Genomic DNA, 12337 nt, shown 5'->3' with positions numbered 1-12337 from the left:
GTATAAAGACCAAAATATTGGGTAACATTTGATTTAATATTTAAAATATATGAATACAAGTTAATTCTAACATTAGAAACATAATTATAAAGCTGTTACCTATATATTAAGCATCAAACTAAATACTTTGCTCACTAATTAAAATACAGTAAATATGTAATTAGGCACTAAATTGCTGTTAGTACAAAATAAAATATTTTTCTTCAAAGAAACGAAAAAAACATTTATTTTTGACTGTTTTATTTTGAAAGAAGTACATGTTGTCGCTCAAGAAATTTCAACTTGATGGCAAAAGTTTCCATTCAGCCAGTCTTCAAAGTGGGAAAGAGAAGAGAACATGCCATTCAGTGAAGGCAGATTCACGTTGATCTCCAGAAATTTCCCATAATCAGAGCAACAAAACGCTGCTTTATTTTCCCACTACGGCGTCAGGACGACAAGGAAGGTAAAAAAAAATCTGTTACTGCAATAAAACATTAAATTTATTCAAAGTTTTTTGATGCATCTTTATTCAGGGTGTCAATAATTGTGTGCGACGCTGTATAAAGAAAAACAAACACGAGTTTTCTGCATTTACATATGAGACAACATTTCTGTCCTGGAGGCTGAAGTCAGTTGAACATAAACAGTCTGTGAGGATCGACTAACTGGAGATCTGATCCGGAGGTCCGACTGGGTTCGGTTCCCCTCCCAGTCCCGTCGGGTCGGAGGGAACTGTTCGGTCAGCAGAGCCGCCTCCACCGGATCCGCTTCATGGCTTTCTGGGTCAAACACCCCGACTTCCTTCACTGAGTCCTCTGCTCCTCTGGTGACGCCGAACTGTCAGGAAGCTCCGCCTTCTTGTCCGCCGCCGCCGCCGATGATCCTGCAGGAGTCGTCTTCGCCAGCTGGCTGTAGATGGTCATCGCCTGGACACAGCGAACGAAACGAGTCGGTAACCGTTAGCAGCCAGACGGATGCTGCGGGCGGCGCTGGATACGGACCTGAGTGACCATCCCGGTGACGTCGCCGGTGTTGGACGGCAGCAGGACGGTGTTGGTCTGCTTGGCCAGGTTGGAGAACGCCAAGACGTACTGCTCAGCCACGGTGAGGGACGCCGCCGCGTTGCCGTTCTGAACAAACAAAAAGTTTATTTTCACTACATTTATCAGAAATTAATATGATATAATAATTCAAAGATTAAAATAAAATGTCTGAGACTAAAGTCAAAACACTTTGACTCACCTGCTCCGTTAGCGCGTCAGACAGCAGCCGGATAGCTTTAGCTTTAGCCTCAGCTTTGGCTAACACGGCCTGGGCTTCACCTGCAGGAAACAACTCCAGCCTCAGATAACAGGAACATTTTACCCAATAACCAGACGGAATCCAGACCCACCAGCTGCTTTGTTGATCTGCTCTGCCTTCTCTCCCTCCGACGCCAGAATCTGAGCTTGTTTCCGGCCCTCAGCCACGTTGATGGCCGACTCCCGGGTCCCTTCAGACTCCAGAACCGTGGCTCTCTTCTTACGCTCAGCCTCCACCTTCACACAGTTAGTGACATTAAATGGTGTTTCTGTGATTGTTGTGCAGCTAAAGCATTAGAGGTAATATTGCATAAAGGTGTAAGATTTCACAGGTTGTAAACAGGTTGCAATCAAAACCACTGATTTGTGCCACGTAGATGCATATTAGGGCTGCAGCAGATAGAAAAAAGGAGCTAATTTCTACTAAAAATTTTATATTAATCTCAAAAATTTTCTAGAAAAAAAAAAACTTAGAAAGGTTTCAATTTCAAAGGATAGAAATTTTTACATTTTCAAACTTAAAAAAATTCTAACATTTTTCAAGAAAATTTCTGAATCTCTGGGAGTTTTTTCAGTTTTGAAAATCAGAAAAGTTTTCTCTATAAAGTTATTGAGATTATTTGCCCTCCTGTTCCGCCCTTCGGACTCCTCCAGTCTACAGGACATTAAAACATGTTTGTTAAATCAGCCTCAGAATTAACATTCAGTAGGTTTTTAAAATGGCTCATTTTCCAGGCAACAACATGAACTTGTTGTCAAATAAACAGCTGGGTGTTTATATTAGCGCTCTGGCTGATTTCAGAGGCAGTAGAAACTATAAAAGTATAAAAACGTTCATAATGCGACCCGGTTCATGACTCCCACCTGCATCTGCATGGACTCTTTGACCCGCGGCGGGACGCTGATGTCTTTGATTTCGTAGCGGAGGCAGCGGATCCCCCACTCGTCCGACGCCTGGTTGATGGAGTGGACGATGTTGGAGTTCAGCGACTCTCGCTCCTGTTGGATCAAACGGACGGATGGCGATTAAAACTCTCCAGAGAAATAAACACCTGGAGGGACGACAGACGCTGCTGCTGGGATTTACCCGGAAAACCTTGTCCAGGGTCAGCTTCCCCAGCTCAGAGCGCATGGTGGTCTGGGCGAGCTGCGTGACGGCGTACTCCGGGTCCTCCACGCCGTAGCTGGCCTGAAAGCAGCACGCCGTCACTTTAAGATCACATTAAGATGGCCGCCAACGGCCTGCGCCGTACCTTAAACGGGTCCAGGATCCGCAGGTAGAGCACTCCGTCGATCTGCAGCGTGACGTTATCTAGGCGGGTGAGAAATGAAGACGGATGCTTTTAATTTGAAGTGATGGGAGCGTAAAGGTGGTTAGAAGCTTTTATTTTGAAGTGACGCTCACCCAGAGAGACGGCGGATTGCTCCGGGACGTCGATCACAATCTCCTTCAGGCTCTGCACGTAGCGGACTCTGTCCAGCACCGGGATGAGGAAGTTCAGACCCTGGAGGGGAAAACAGAGAGAGAAAAGGTAAAGGACATGGAGGGATGGGTCAAAGGTCGCAATCTCTAGAGATTTACGGAGACGTGATAAACGATTCAGTCAGAAAACTAAAAAAATACTGATAGTTTCTGGTTAAACTACAAATTTATCAAAAGAGAGACGGAAACAGGAAGAGAAGAACCGAGGAAGGAAAGGAGAGGAAGAAGACATGGCAGGAAGCAAAGAACAAAAAGGAAACAAAGAAACAAAAGAACAAGAAAGAAAGGAAGAAAGACAAACAACATTTAGGAAGTAGGACTAGGAATATAATCTGGAATATTAAACTAATCGCATCTGATCCAGTTTAGCTGCCGCGTGGGTCCAGCTGGGAGCGTAAACATGGTTACGGGCGGTTCTTACGGGCTCCAGGATGCGGTGGTAGCGGCCCATCCTCTCCACCACCCAGGCCTCCTGCTGGGGGACGAACAGAACCACCGTGTTCATGGGCAGACTGGAGGCCCAGCGCTGCTGGACGGCCCGAACCGCTGGCTCTGCTGCAGACGGACACACACACACACACACACACACACACACACACACACACACACAGATCAGGTGTCTCATTAATTTACTAGTCCCAGCGAAATCTGAGTAAATTATTACAGCAGATTACTGTAATTATAATCTGCAATATAAATGCTGTGATTATCAGTTATATAGTCTAATATTTTCTTTTTCCGTTTTAATTCTCCTCTCTCTGTTGTTGCTCTTTTGTTCTGGTTGCCATGGCTCCATTAACCAAATCTATTTTCCTCCTTTGCTTCATTTCCTAGAGGCATTTAGTCAACATTAAAAACAGAAATAAATCATAAATAAATAAATGATGTCACCACTTTTTATCTGAATTTCTGACACAAAGAATCATTTAGCAACATAATCCACTCCAGTGATTCTCTATATTATGGATCCATGTTAAAATAAAGGAGATCATTTGAAGCCATAGCAGGTGCTAGCTGCCAGCAGCGCCATGTTTTCAGGGTGTTTTAGCAAATAAATGTGTGTAAACTTCATATTTAAGGCAAGTGGTTTTCATTAGGAAAATGCTAATTGACTGATATCATGACATATTGTAAATATCTGGTCTCAGGTGTGTATGGACGCTCCTGTCTCACAGGTGAGACAATTCGGTCAAACTTCCATCAAGCGCAACGCAATAAAAACAATTTTTAGACGTATTAGCGGTAAATAAATACAATAACCAAAACCGCTTGCAATAAAATAATTTTGACTCGAAAAATAAATAAAATCAGCCATTATTTTATGTTTAGACTAGCTTGGTGTAGAGAAAACATTTGGTTTAATTTTAACTGACGTCCACGCGCTGAATGACGTCTGATGGCACGAGCTAACAAGCCGAAGAGAACCGACCTGCAAAATGGCGCCGCCTTTCCGACACAGCGTCCGTAACATTCTGCTTATTTATTAAATGTAGTTGTTAGCTACTACTTTGATGGCTCCAGCTTTGTACGCCGGTCTGTAAACGAGCTCACGGCTCATGTGAATGACCCTCTTGTCGGAGGAAATGAAAGTTACATCAGTGGTGCAGTTCTGGAAAGTCCGCTTACGCTGGAAACGCGGGGAACATTAGTTCCGCTGTGATAAATAATGGGACTCTTTTTTAATGCCGTGAAGGGAAAGTGGGTTTTCTGTTTCCTTTTTGCTCGTTTTCAGTTTAACGTGCAGAGAAAACATCTACTAAAACTTTTTTTTTAAAACTATACTTGTTTTTGTTTCCCTGTCGCTGTAAATCATTATTTTTGCTTTTATTAAAACAAATGTGTCCTGAATGTCAACAAATGAAATAACTTTAAAAACAAATATTTTTTCATAAAATAATGAATCTTATTATTATTAGTAGTAGTAGGATAAAATTTTTGTAAGGTGAAATATAATAATAGGAAGTAAAACAAAACAGTACCTCTAGCAAACTGTCTGATTATAACTGCAAAAATATTAAAATAAAGAAATTTATTGCTATTTCCCTGTGTGTTGCAATACCATGAATATAGAGAAATAACTAATTGCATCACTGTGTATTAGTAATTTTGAACTCTGATTAAAAATATTTTTTCTCATTTTGATTTTGTACAAATGTAATGACAAAATAGTCTCACTAGGGGGTGCTGTTTGTTAATTGAATAATTAATTCAATAAACTCCTTGTTTTCCTTCCCTGTCAGATACTAAATTACTTAATATTTAATATTTAGATCAGTTTTGAATTCCAACAATTTTTCATTTTTTGCAAAATGCCAAAATGATTTTAAAAAAATAAATAGAACTTTTAATCTTTTCTAAAAGCCTGTATGCATATTCATAAAAGTTTACTTCTCTGACTGATGGCCATTAGGAAAGCTGCCTTACTTTTCTTTAAGCCATTTTTACAGTCATTTACAAAACCAATTTCCCCCAAAACTTTAGCTTCCTGACTGATGTCTTTAGATCTTGCTTCTGTATTTCCACATAGTATTCTTTTCTTACAATGGATCCTTGTTGTGAAGCGCACCAGTCCCTCTTCCTGCAGCAGAACTTCCTCACATCATGATGCTTCCACAACTGGACTTCAGAGTGAGAGGATGCTGCTCTGCTTTTCTCCTAATGTAACGATCAACTTCAGAATTTTCTCTTTTTCTGCATCTTTTGTCAATTTTTTTCATTTTTTTTCCTTCATGGTGTCACAAGGAAGTTGGTTTTCAATAAACTATAGTGTCAATCCTAATTGGCCTACAATAGGAAAGGTTTATTTTGATTTAATTTAAAAATATGACAAAAATATAAAAATAATATATATAAATCTCTTGAAGAACTGGACCAAAAGCAAACTAATAAAAAAAAAAAGATTAATTTTAATGTGGGTTATTTCATTGTTAGGTCAGGAAAGCGTCACCTGTTCTCTCCTCCCTCTCTCTCTTCCCCGATTGGTGGAAGTTCAAAGACGCCCCGCCCTCCAGCCGCAGCGCCCCCTCTGATTGGTCCGCTGTGACGCCAGTAACAGGTGTCCTCTCCTCCTCCTTTCAGGCGCTCTGTCGGGCTTTTCCATCCGAGTGGAAAGCTGGGATGAGAGTTTTAATAATGGCGTGGACTCAGCGGGGAGCAGCTGCTCTTTACTCCCCGTCCGGTACCCGCCAGAAACCTGCGAGCGTCGAAAAACGGATTTTATTGGAGCTTTGAGAGCATTTTAACGGATTTTGTTATGTTACCTGAGTGAAAGTAAATCTCCACTGAGAGCTTCAAACTGTGAAACTACCTGCTGCTGGTCGCTGGAAGCGCTTTGTCATGTCGTTACTGTGTGTCAGAGGTAGGTCTTTACTCTTCACATCGACTTTAAAGGAGTTTCCTGTGACTAATGGTGGAAAATGATCGTCCCCCCGCAGAGTCACTTCAAAATTAAGTGATTGTATCGAGCACAAAAAGTGCCACAATCCTATAAATCTATTATTTGTTTCATACAGGTTTGATGTAATAAGTGAAATACACAAATAATATTGTATCTTAAAGTATTTCAGCTTCAGTTTGTATTTCTTTTGAAGTGGCGTGCTAAAAGTGCCTTAGTTTCACGCATTATAATAGTATTTAGATAACAGTTTAAACTTGCCACAAATGTATGGAATCACAATCAATCAAGTCAGAATTAAGAATAAGAATTTTATTTCATGACATTATGAAATAATGTAATCTTAGTTATTTTATGTGCATTATGATAAAGTATGGAGTGCCAAAAGAGCCTCAATTCAACAAAAAACAATATTTAAGTCAAAGTTAAGAATAAGAATTTGATTTCATGACATTATAAAGTTATGTAATTTTAATAATTATTTTTTACATCTACTGTAATATTTATATGGAGTTCCAAAAATGCCACAATATAACAAATTAAGAACTAAGTAAGTAATATTTTGGGACTAATGGGAAATGAATACATTTGATTAAAAATAGTATTAAAATAAAATTATTTAAGAAATTGTAAAATTTTACATCAAAATCTCTTATTTATTAATTTGCTCTTGAAATAAATGAACTAGCATCTGATTGGCCAATCTGCATATTAAGTTCTCTTTAGATCAATTATAATTACATGAGTTGAGTTAGCCCCGCCCACTGGCGTTGATGGATAAAGCCCAATTTATTAAAATATTTTTTATTTCCATTAATATTTAATGATTATAGATTTAATACATTTTTGTACATTTGTTGCCAAATTTATATAACAAACAAAAACAAATGTAAAAAAAAAAAAAATTATTGAATTATGGCACGTTTAGATCTCCACAGTAAAAGTTAATAAGCATCCTCCAAATATCTGATTAGTAAACAAAATGATGACGTTATTAATTTTATATGAAAATACACATTGTATTTAATAAACTATTAACCTAGTCAATAAAAAAATTATTTTAGTTTGAATGCAAATTACTACATTGGTTCCGTTTTGGCGTTTGCTGTTTAGTTTTTGTGACTCGGCGCCTCTGCTGACCCAGTTTTAACTCTTTGGAGCAGCAGGAGCCGCTTGAAGCTTAATTACAATTTTATTGTTTGTTTACATTGAGATGCTACAAATATATGAGGAAACCATAAAGTGGGAACGGAGCATCCTGCTCCGCCATCTTTACATCAGCCAAGCACTTTATGTAATTTGTAATTCTGGATCGGCTGCAGCAGTTTGACCCTGTAATGCTAACAGAGCAGGAGTGAATAAGCTGCAGCCCAAAAAACAACTGGAAGAGAAAACACAAGAAAATTATTTAAATCAGTTCAATCTGTAAGGAGATTAACGAATAAACTGAGACATTTCTGATCATTTTGGGCTTCATGGTTCAGGTTAACAGAAGAACAGAGTGAAAGACTCAACTTTAGTTTCAGTAGTTTGGTTGGTAGTTTAAGGTTAATGTCTTTATGTGCTTATAAACCAGCTGTAGTTTAATTATAATAGTAACAGAAAATGGTTTTTTCCATTCATAACTTGTGAGATTTTGTTTAATTGCTCTTTAAGATCTCAAGATCTCAAACAACAATGATGCCGGAAAAGTTTGGACTTTGACATGAAGAGCTTGTTGAAACCAAACATGTTTGCGATTTACATCCACATATGGAAGTGTCACAAATCGGATTCATTTCTCTTGGGTGAAAAAATTGAAATTGTGTCGTTCACACTGCCGTGAAAAAGTGTTGCACACGTCGCATTTTCATGAAAAGTGGGACTACGGAAAAGAATTTGCCGAATGGAGACACACCAGTCATGAAAAACTCAGGTTTGTGGATAAAAAGCTTTTGCTCCAGGATGAGTTTGTTCCTCGGTTGGATCAAAGTAGATTTATTTTTGAGAAACTGCAAAGGAAACTTTTTCACCTCACATGTGTCACCTAATCAATAACCAGATATTTCTCTGGAGGAAAAGACGATAGAAGATAAGAGGTGGCAGGACAATGTTTTTAATAACTTATTGCATGAATAAAATGATTTTAATTAAGTTTCTTATTTAATGGAAATAAATATGGAGTTCAAAAGTGCCACAACATAACAAATAATAATAATAATAATGAAAATAAATAACCCTAAAATTATGTTATTTTGACATTTTTGCTCATTCTGTAATGGAGACATAACTAATTAAGTGGATTTTAGCTACCAAATTAAAACCAGTTAAGCTTTGTTGGATAAATCCTATATTAAAATAATGATATTATATTCTAGCATCTTGTAAAATGTATGTTCTGAGCTTCAGCAGCTCAGTAATTATTTTATGAAACTTTGAGGGCTGAAAGGCCGTTTTGAGCTGGACGAGAGGAGAGACGCTCATTTCAGACCTGTTTGCCTCTGTTTCAGAAACAAAAAGGAAACATTCAAACCCAGCAGGTTCAAAGATGGAGGTTTGGTCATTGTGGCGCATCGATGACCAAAACGTCACAAATAAAACCCAAAATTCTCCTCAATGGGCCGATTGAACCCAATCTGGACCTTTCAGGCGTTTCGTCTCTTAATTGCTGTTTGCTGTTGGACGGAGAGCTGATGTTATGACTCACACCCTCATGGCTCGACTTAACGCTGTTGATTATTTATTGCCGGTTGCGATGATTGGTCTCTGTGGCGACGCCGGTTCACACAGATAAGTGTGTTGCTTTTGCACGAGGCTCTTTGCGGATATGCATGAGTCGCGTCGCGTGTTTCCCATGATCCTGTGGTGTTTTATTCACTGGTCTCTGGCAGAATTAAAACCATTTTATTGATTTCAGTTTGAATAAGAGGAAACATAATGCGACTTTAATCAACCTGTTATATATTGCATCTAAATTAAATTCTATGATGTTGAATTTCTTTAATAAATTAACGCAAGTTTTTATATTTATCAGTTATTCAGGAAAATATGCATTTAGTCAAGAAACATTTACAGGTAGGTTATATTTAAGCAAAACAATATAAGCACTAATATAAAAACTAAAACATATAAAAACTAATAATTATCTTGCTAAATTATTGAATAAATAGTTTTTAATGTGTTAGATTATTACACCATCATATTTTCAGTGTTTCAGGACTGTGAAGCATTAGCACTGTGGAAGCATTGTTAGCCTTGAGATGCTATTTTGAGCTTCATTAGCTTCTCTGCTAGGCTAACTCCTGTTAGCATAACTTGAACACAACAATGGACTTTTCCAGCGTCCAATCAGATCGTATTCGGATGCAGACATTAGTCCACCGTGAGCTGAGGAAGCGGTTTCCATCACTGTTGTTAGCGGATGTAGCTTGTGCGTCAGATTTACGGTCGTACCATAAACAATACAAAGGTTCCAGCTGGAACGTTTATTTACAGTTTTACATAAAAATGAATGAACTGGAGTTGAGCTACAGATAAAAATGGTTCTTCAGTGTTAAGTTCATGAAGTGGGAGTCGAAAGCAAAACCTGACATTTTGAACTTGCGTTTTATTCGTCACTCAGCTGATGTAAATATGGCCGACCTGAACCGCCACTGCAGAGAGCTGAGAGGAACCAGCAGAGGAATTATGGGAGAGAGCGAGGGATCGCCCTGGAGGAGTAATCCCCAGGCCATCTGCTCTCTCTCTCTCTGTTTCTCTCTCTTTTTATCACATTTGTTCATTCTTTCTCTTTTATTGTCTCTTGTTCTCTCATTCTTTCCTTCTTTCTTTCTTTTGTTCATTTGTTTGTTAGGTCTTTCTCTCTTTCTTTATTTATTCTCTTTTTTGCCTTTTTTGCTCTTGTTCTTTATTTTGACCTTTATCTCTTGTTATTTTGCTGTTTTGTTCTCTATTGTTTTTGTTCACTCTTCCTTTTTATTCTTTCTCTTTTTTGTTTTATTTCTCTTTCATTTGTTCTTTCTGTTTCTCATTCTTTAGTTTTGTTTTCTCTTTATTTCCCATCTCAGATCAAATCATGATTTATATAAGTGAATTTTAACATATTTCTTCTCTGTGTTGATTCACTGCTGATCTATTAGACAACAAAGGGGAAACTGTTAATTCTCCAGGTTCTTATAATCATTAGCCACTCAGCAGGGTAAACTGCATTTTCTGCATTAGGGTTGGAAAAAAGCATCAAAGAACAAGTGAGTTGATAAAGATCTGTTTGCACCATGAGAGTGCTCTGTTTTTTCCACATTGATGTTTCTCTACCTGCTTATTTACAGAGTGGAAAGAAAGAAAAAGTTTCAGATTTCTCTGCATTTACGCCCGTCCATTAACTCATTGTACCCGCTGTCGTCAGTCCTTTAGTTAAAGCCGACTTACTATGCGTAATTCAGATTTTGGTTGTTTTGTACTTCCAATAGGATTTCTGCTGCTTGTAAAAAAAACAACCAAGATGCTTGAGGGAAAAAACAAACAAACACCTGGCAGTTTTTGTTTTTGTTTTTTTTTTTGCCAAAAATGTTTTTTTGGTATCTGGAAAATAAGCCATTTCAAAAACCTCCATAATTTAATGTCACAGCCCGTTACCTAGCAACCCCAGTAGAATTCTGCCCGTTACCTAGCAACCCCAGTAGAATTCTGCCCGTTACCTAGCAACCCCAGTAGAATTCTGCCCGTTCCCTAGCAACCCCAAACAGCCACCCTGAGTTGGGGGGCGTGGCCAGCAACAGGTTGGGTTTAAAGTGACAAGGTGCCATAAAACAGCTAAAATCTCATTAGCCAATAATTATTTTTGTTGAAAAGATGTAATGAAGATGTTTTGTTTAGGCCATAAACCCATCCTGACCTGTTCAAGGAAGCATTATGGTTGCTTGGGGCACTAACTCAGAGAGGATGGAAATATGAAGCATCAATTTAGTGTGATCCCTCTGTTCCCATCTGGCATGTCAGGCTGCAGAGGTTTAACACACAACCCTACCACAGCAATCACCACTAATCCCCAACAAAGCCCTTCAAAATCCCATAAACGCTACTGTATGGATGCATCAGGGTAACGATGGCAGGTCTGATAAAATAAATAAACAAAATGAAGCAAAAAGTCTTTTTCTTTTGTGTCGTGACGTTTGTTTACCAGATGTTGTGTTTGGTGCTGCAGCTGTCTCAGCTTATGTTTCATGATTATGTTGAAGTTTCGGTGGTGATGAAAGGTTGGCCTTAATTCCCAGGAACAAAACGAGAAAAACGGGATAAATTCAGAAGACTAAAATCAGTCAGACATTTCCAGTTCTAAGTAAGACTCCATTTGGAAGCATTAATGCTAGTCTTTTCCCTTTGTAAAGGTTCTGCTTTAAGGCTGTTAAATCTGTGGAAGATTATTGGAGCTGATCTTATTTCTGGTGGAAAGGTTTTTCTGTGGAGGAGCCAGGGGTTTCTTCTACATTTTAGCTAAATTCTGTCATATTCTGTTTCTCTTCTGTTTTTCATTTATTTGTTTTATTCAATTTTAAACCAGATGTTTGCAAACGTCAACCATTTTGTTTCCCCCCATTTGACGTGAAGTCAGACTAAACTTTTGTGTTTTCAGTGACGAGGACCGCTACTAATCATGAGCATAGTTCTGCTATTGCTAAAGCTAAATTGCTACACCAGCATAATATTTAGTGGAAGCTAATACTCCACTAACACAGTATTTAGCAAAAGCTAACACTAAAGCACCAAAACATTAGTGAAAGCTAATGCTAAAGTGTCCATATGTACTTAACCTTACTAATATGTGCAGTGAATCAGTGATGCATAATATTTATCTAAACATTCTAAGTTTTATATATAAATATATATAGAATAATGATCTAACATTTAGTTTTTCTGTTTGTCTTTTTCTAGTGAAAAAAGCCAAGCTCCAAGGACCACCAGGTAAGAACCTTTAGTTTTATTTTAATGAAGAATCAAAATGGTTCACATTTTACACATAAGAATGAAGTTGTGCTCAGGTTCTTCGTCAGAGATTTTGGTGTTGTTTCCTTCAGCAGTTCTCGGTGCAGCGCCCCCACAGGTGAGGAGAGGAACTGGTTTTTCAATTCGTTTGGTTCGTTTGACTCAATGCAAAGTTCAAATGAAACAAATGTCACAATTTTTATCCCCTTTTTAATC

General features: G+C 38.2%; 1 protein-coding gene across 1 annotated transcript; it reads right to left on the bottom strand.

Moving 5' to 3' along the window:
* Positions 1–223: 223 nt before the first annotated feature.
* LOC129354559 (stomatin-like protein 2, mitochondrial) lies at positions 224–4372 on the bottom strand. The gene is made up of 10 exons (XM_055024021.1): positions 4196–4372; positions 3188–3321; positions 2689–2788; positions 2537–2595; positions 2371–2472; positions 2148–2282; positions 1376–1520; positions 1225–1304; positions 984–1112; positions 224–908 (listed from the first exon to the last, which is right to left on the bottom strand). Exons 2-10 carry the CDS (start codon positions 3269–3271, stop codon positions 786–788), a joined length of 957 nt encoding a protein of 318 aa, XP_054879996.1. The 5' UTR covers positions 3272–3321; positions 4196–4372; the 3' UTR covers positions 224–785.
* Between the last annotated feature and the right edge of the window lie 7965 nt (positions 4373–12337).

This window comes from Poeciliopsis prolifica, unplaced genomic scaffold (genome assembly GCF_027474105.1).
Source record: "Poeciliopsis prolifica strain line A6 unplaced genomic scaffold, Auburn_PproV2 SCAFFOLD112, whole genome shotgun sequence".
Classification (NCBI taxonomy): Eukaryota; Metazoa; Chordata; class Actinopteri; order Cyprinodontiformes; family Poeciliidae; genus Poeciliopsis; species Poeciliopsis prolifica.
This window is presented reverse-complemented; position numbering and strand designations above follow the sequence as displayed.

Coding starts and splice junctions, on each gene's coding strand:
- LOC129354559 (XM_055024021.1), bottom strand. CDS start 3,271: ATGAACACGGTGGTTCTGTTCGTCCCCCAGCAGGAGGCCTGGGTGGTG. Junction 2,596..2,688: donor GCAATCCGCCGTCTCTCTGG/GTGAGCGTCACT, acceptor TCACCCGCCTAG/ATAACGTCACGCTGCAGATC. Junction 2,473..2,536: donor GGATCCTGGACCCGTTTAAG/GTACGGCGCAGG, acceptor TGCTGCTTTCAG/GCCAGCTACGGCGTGGAGGA.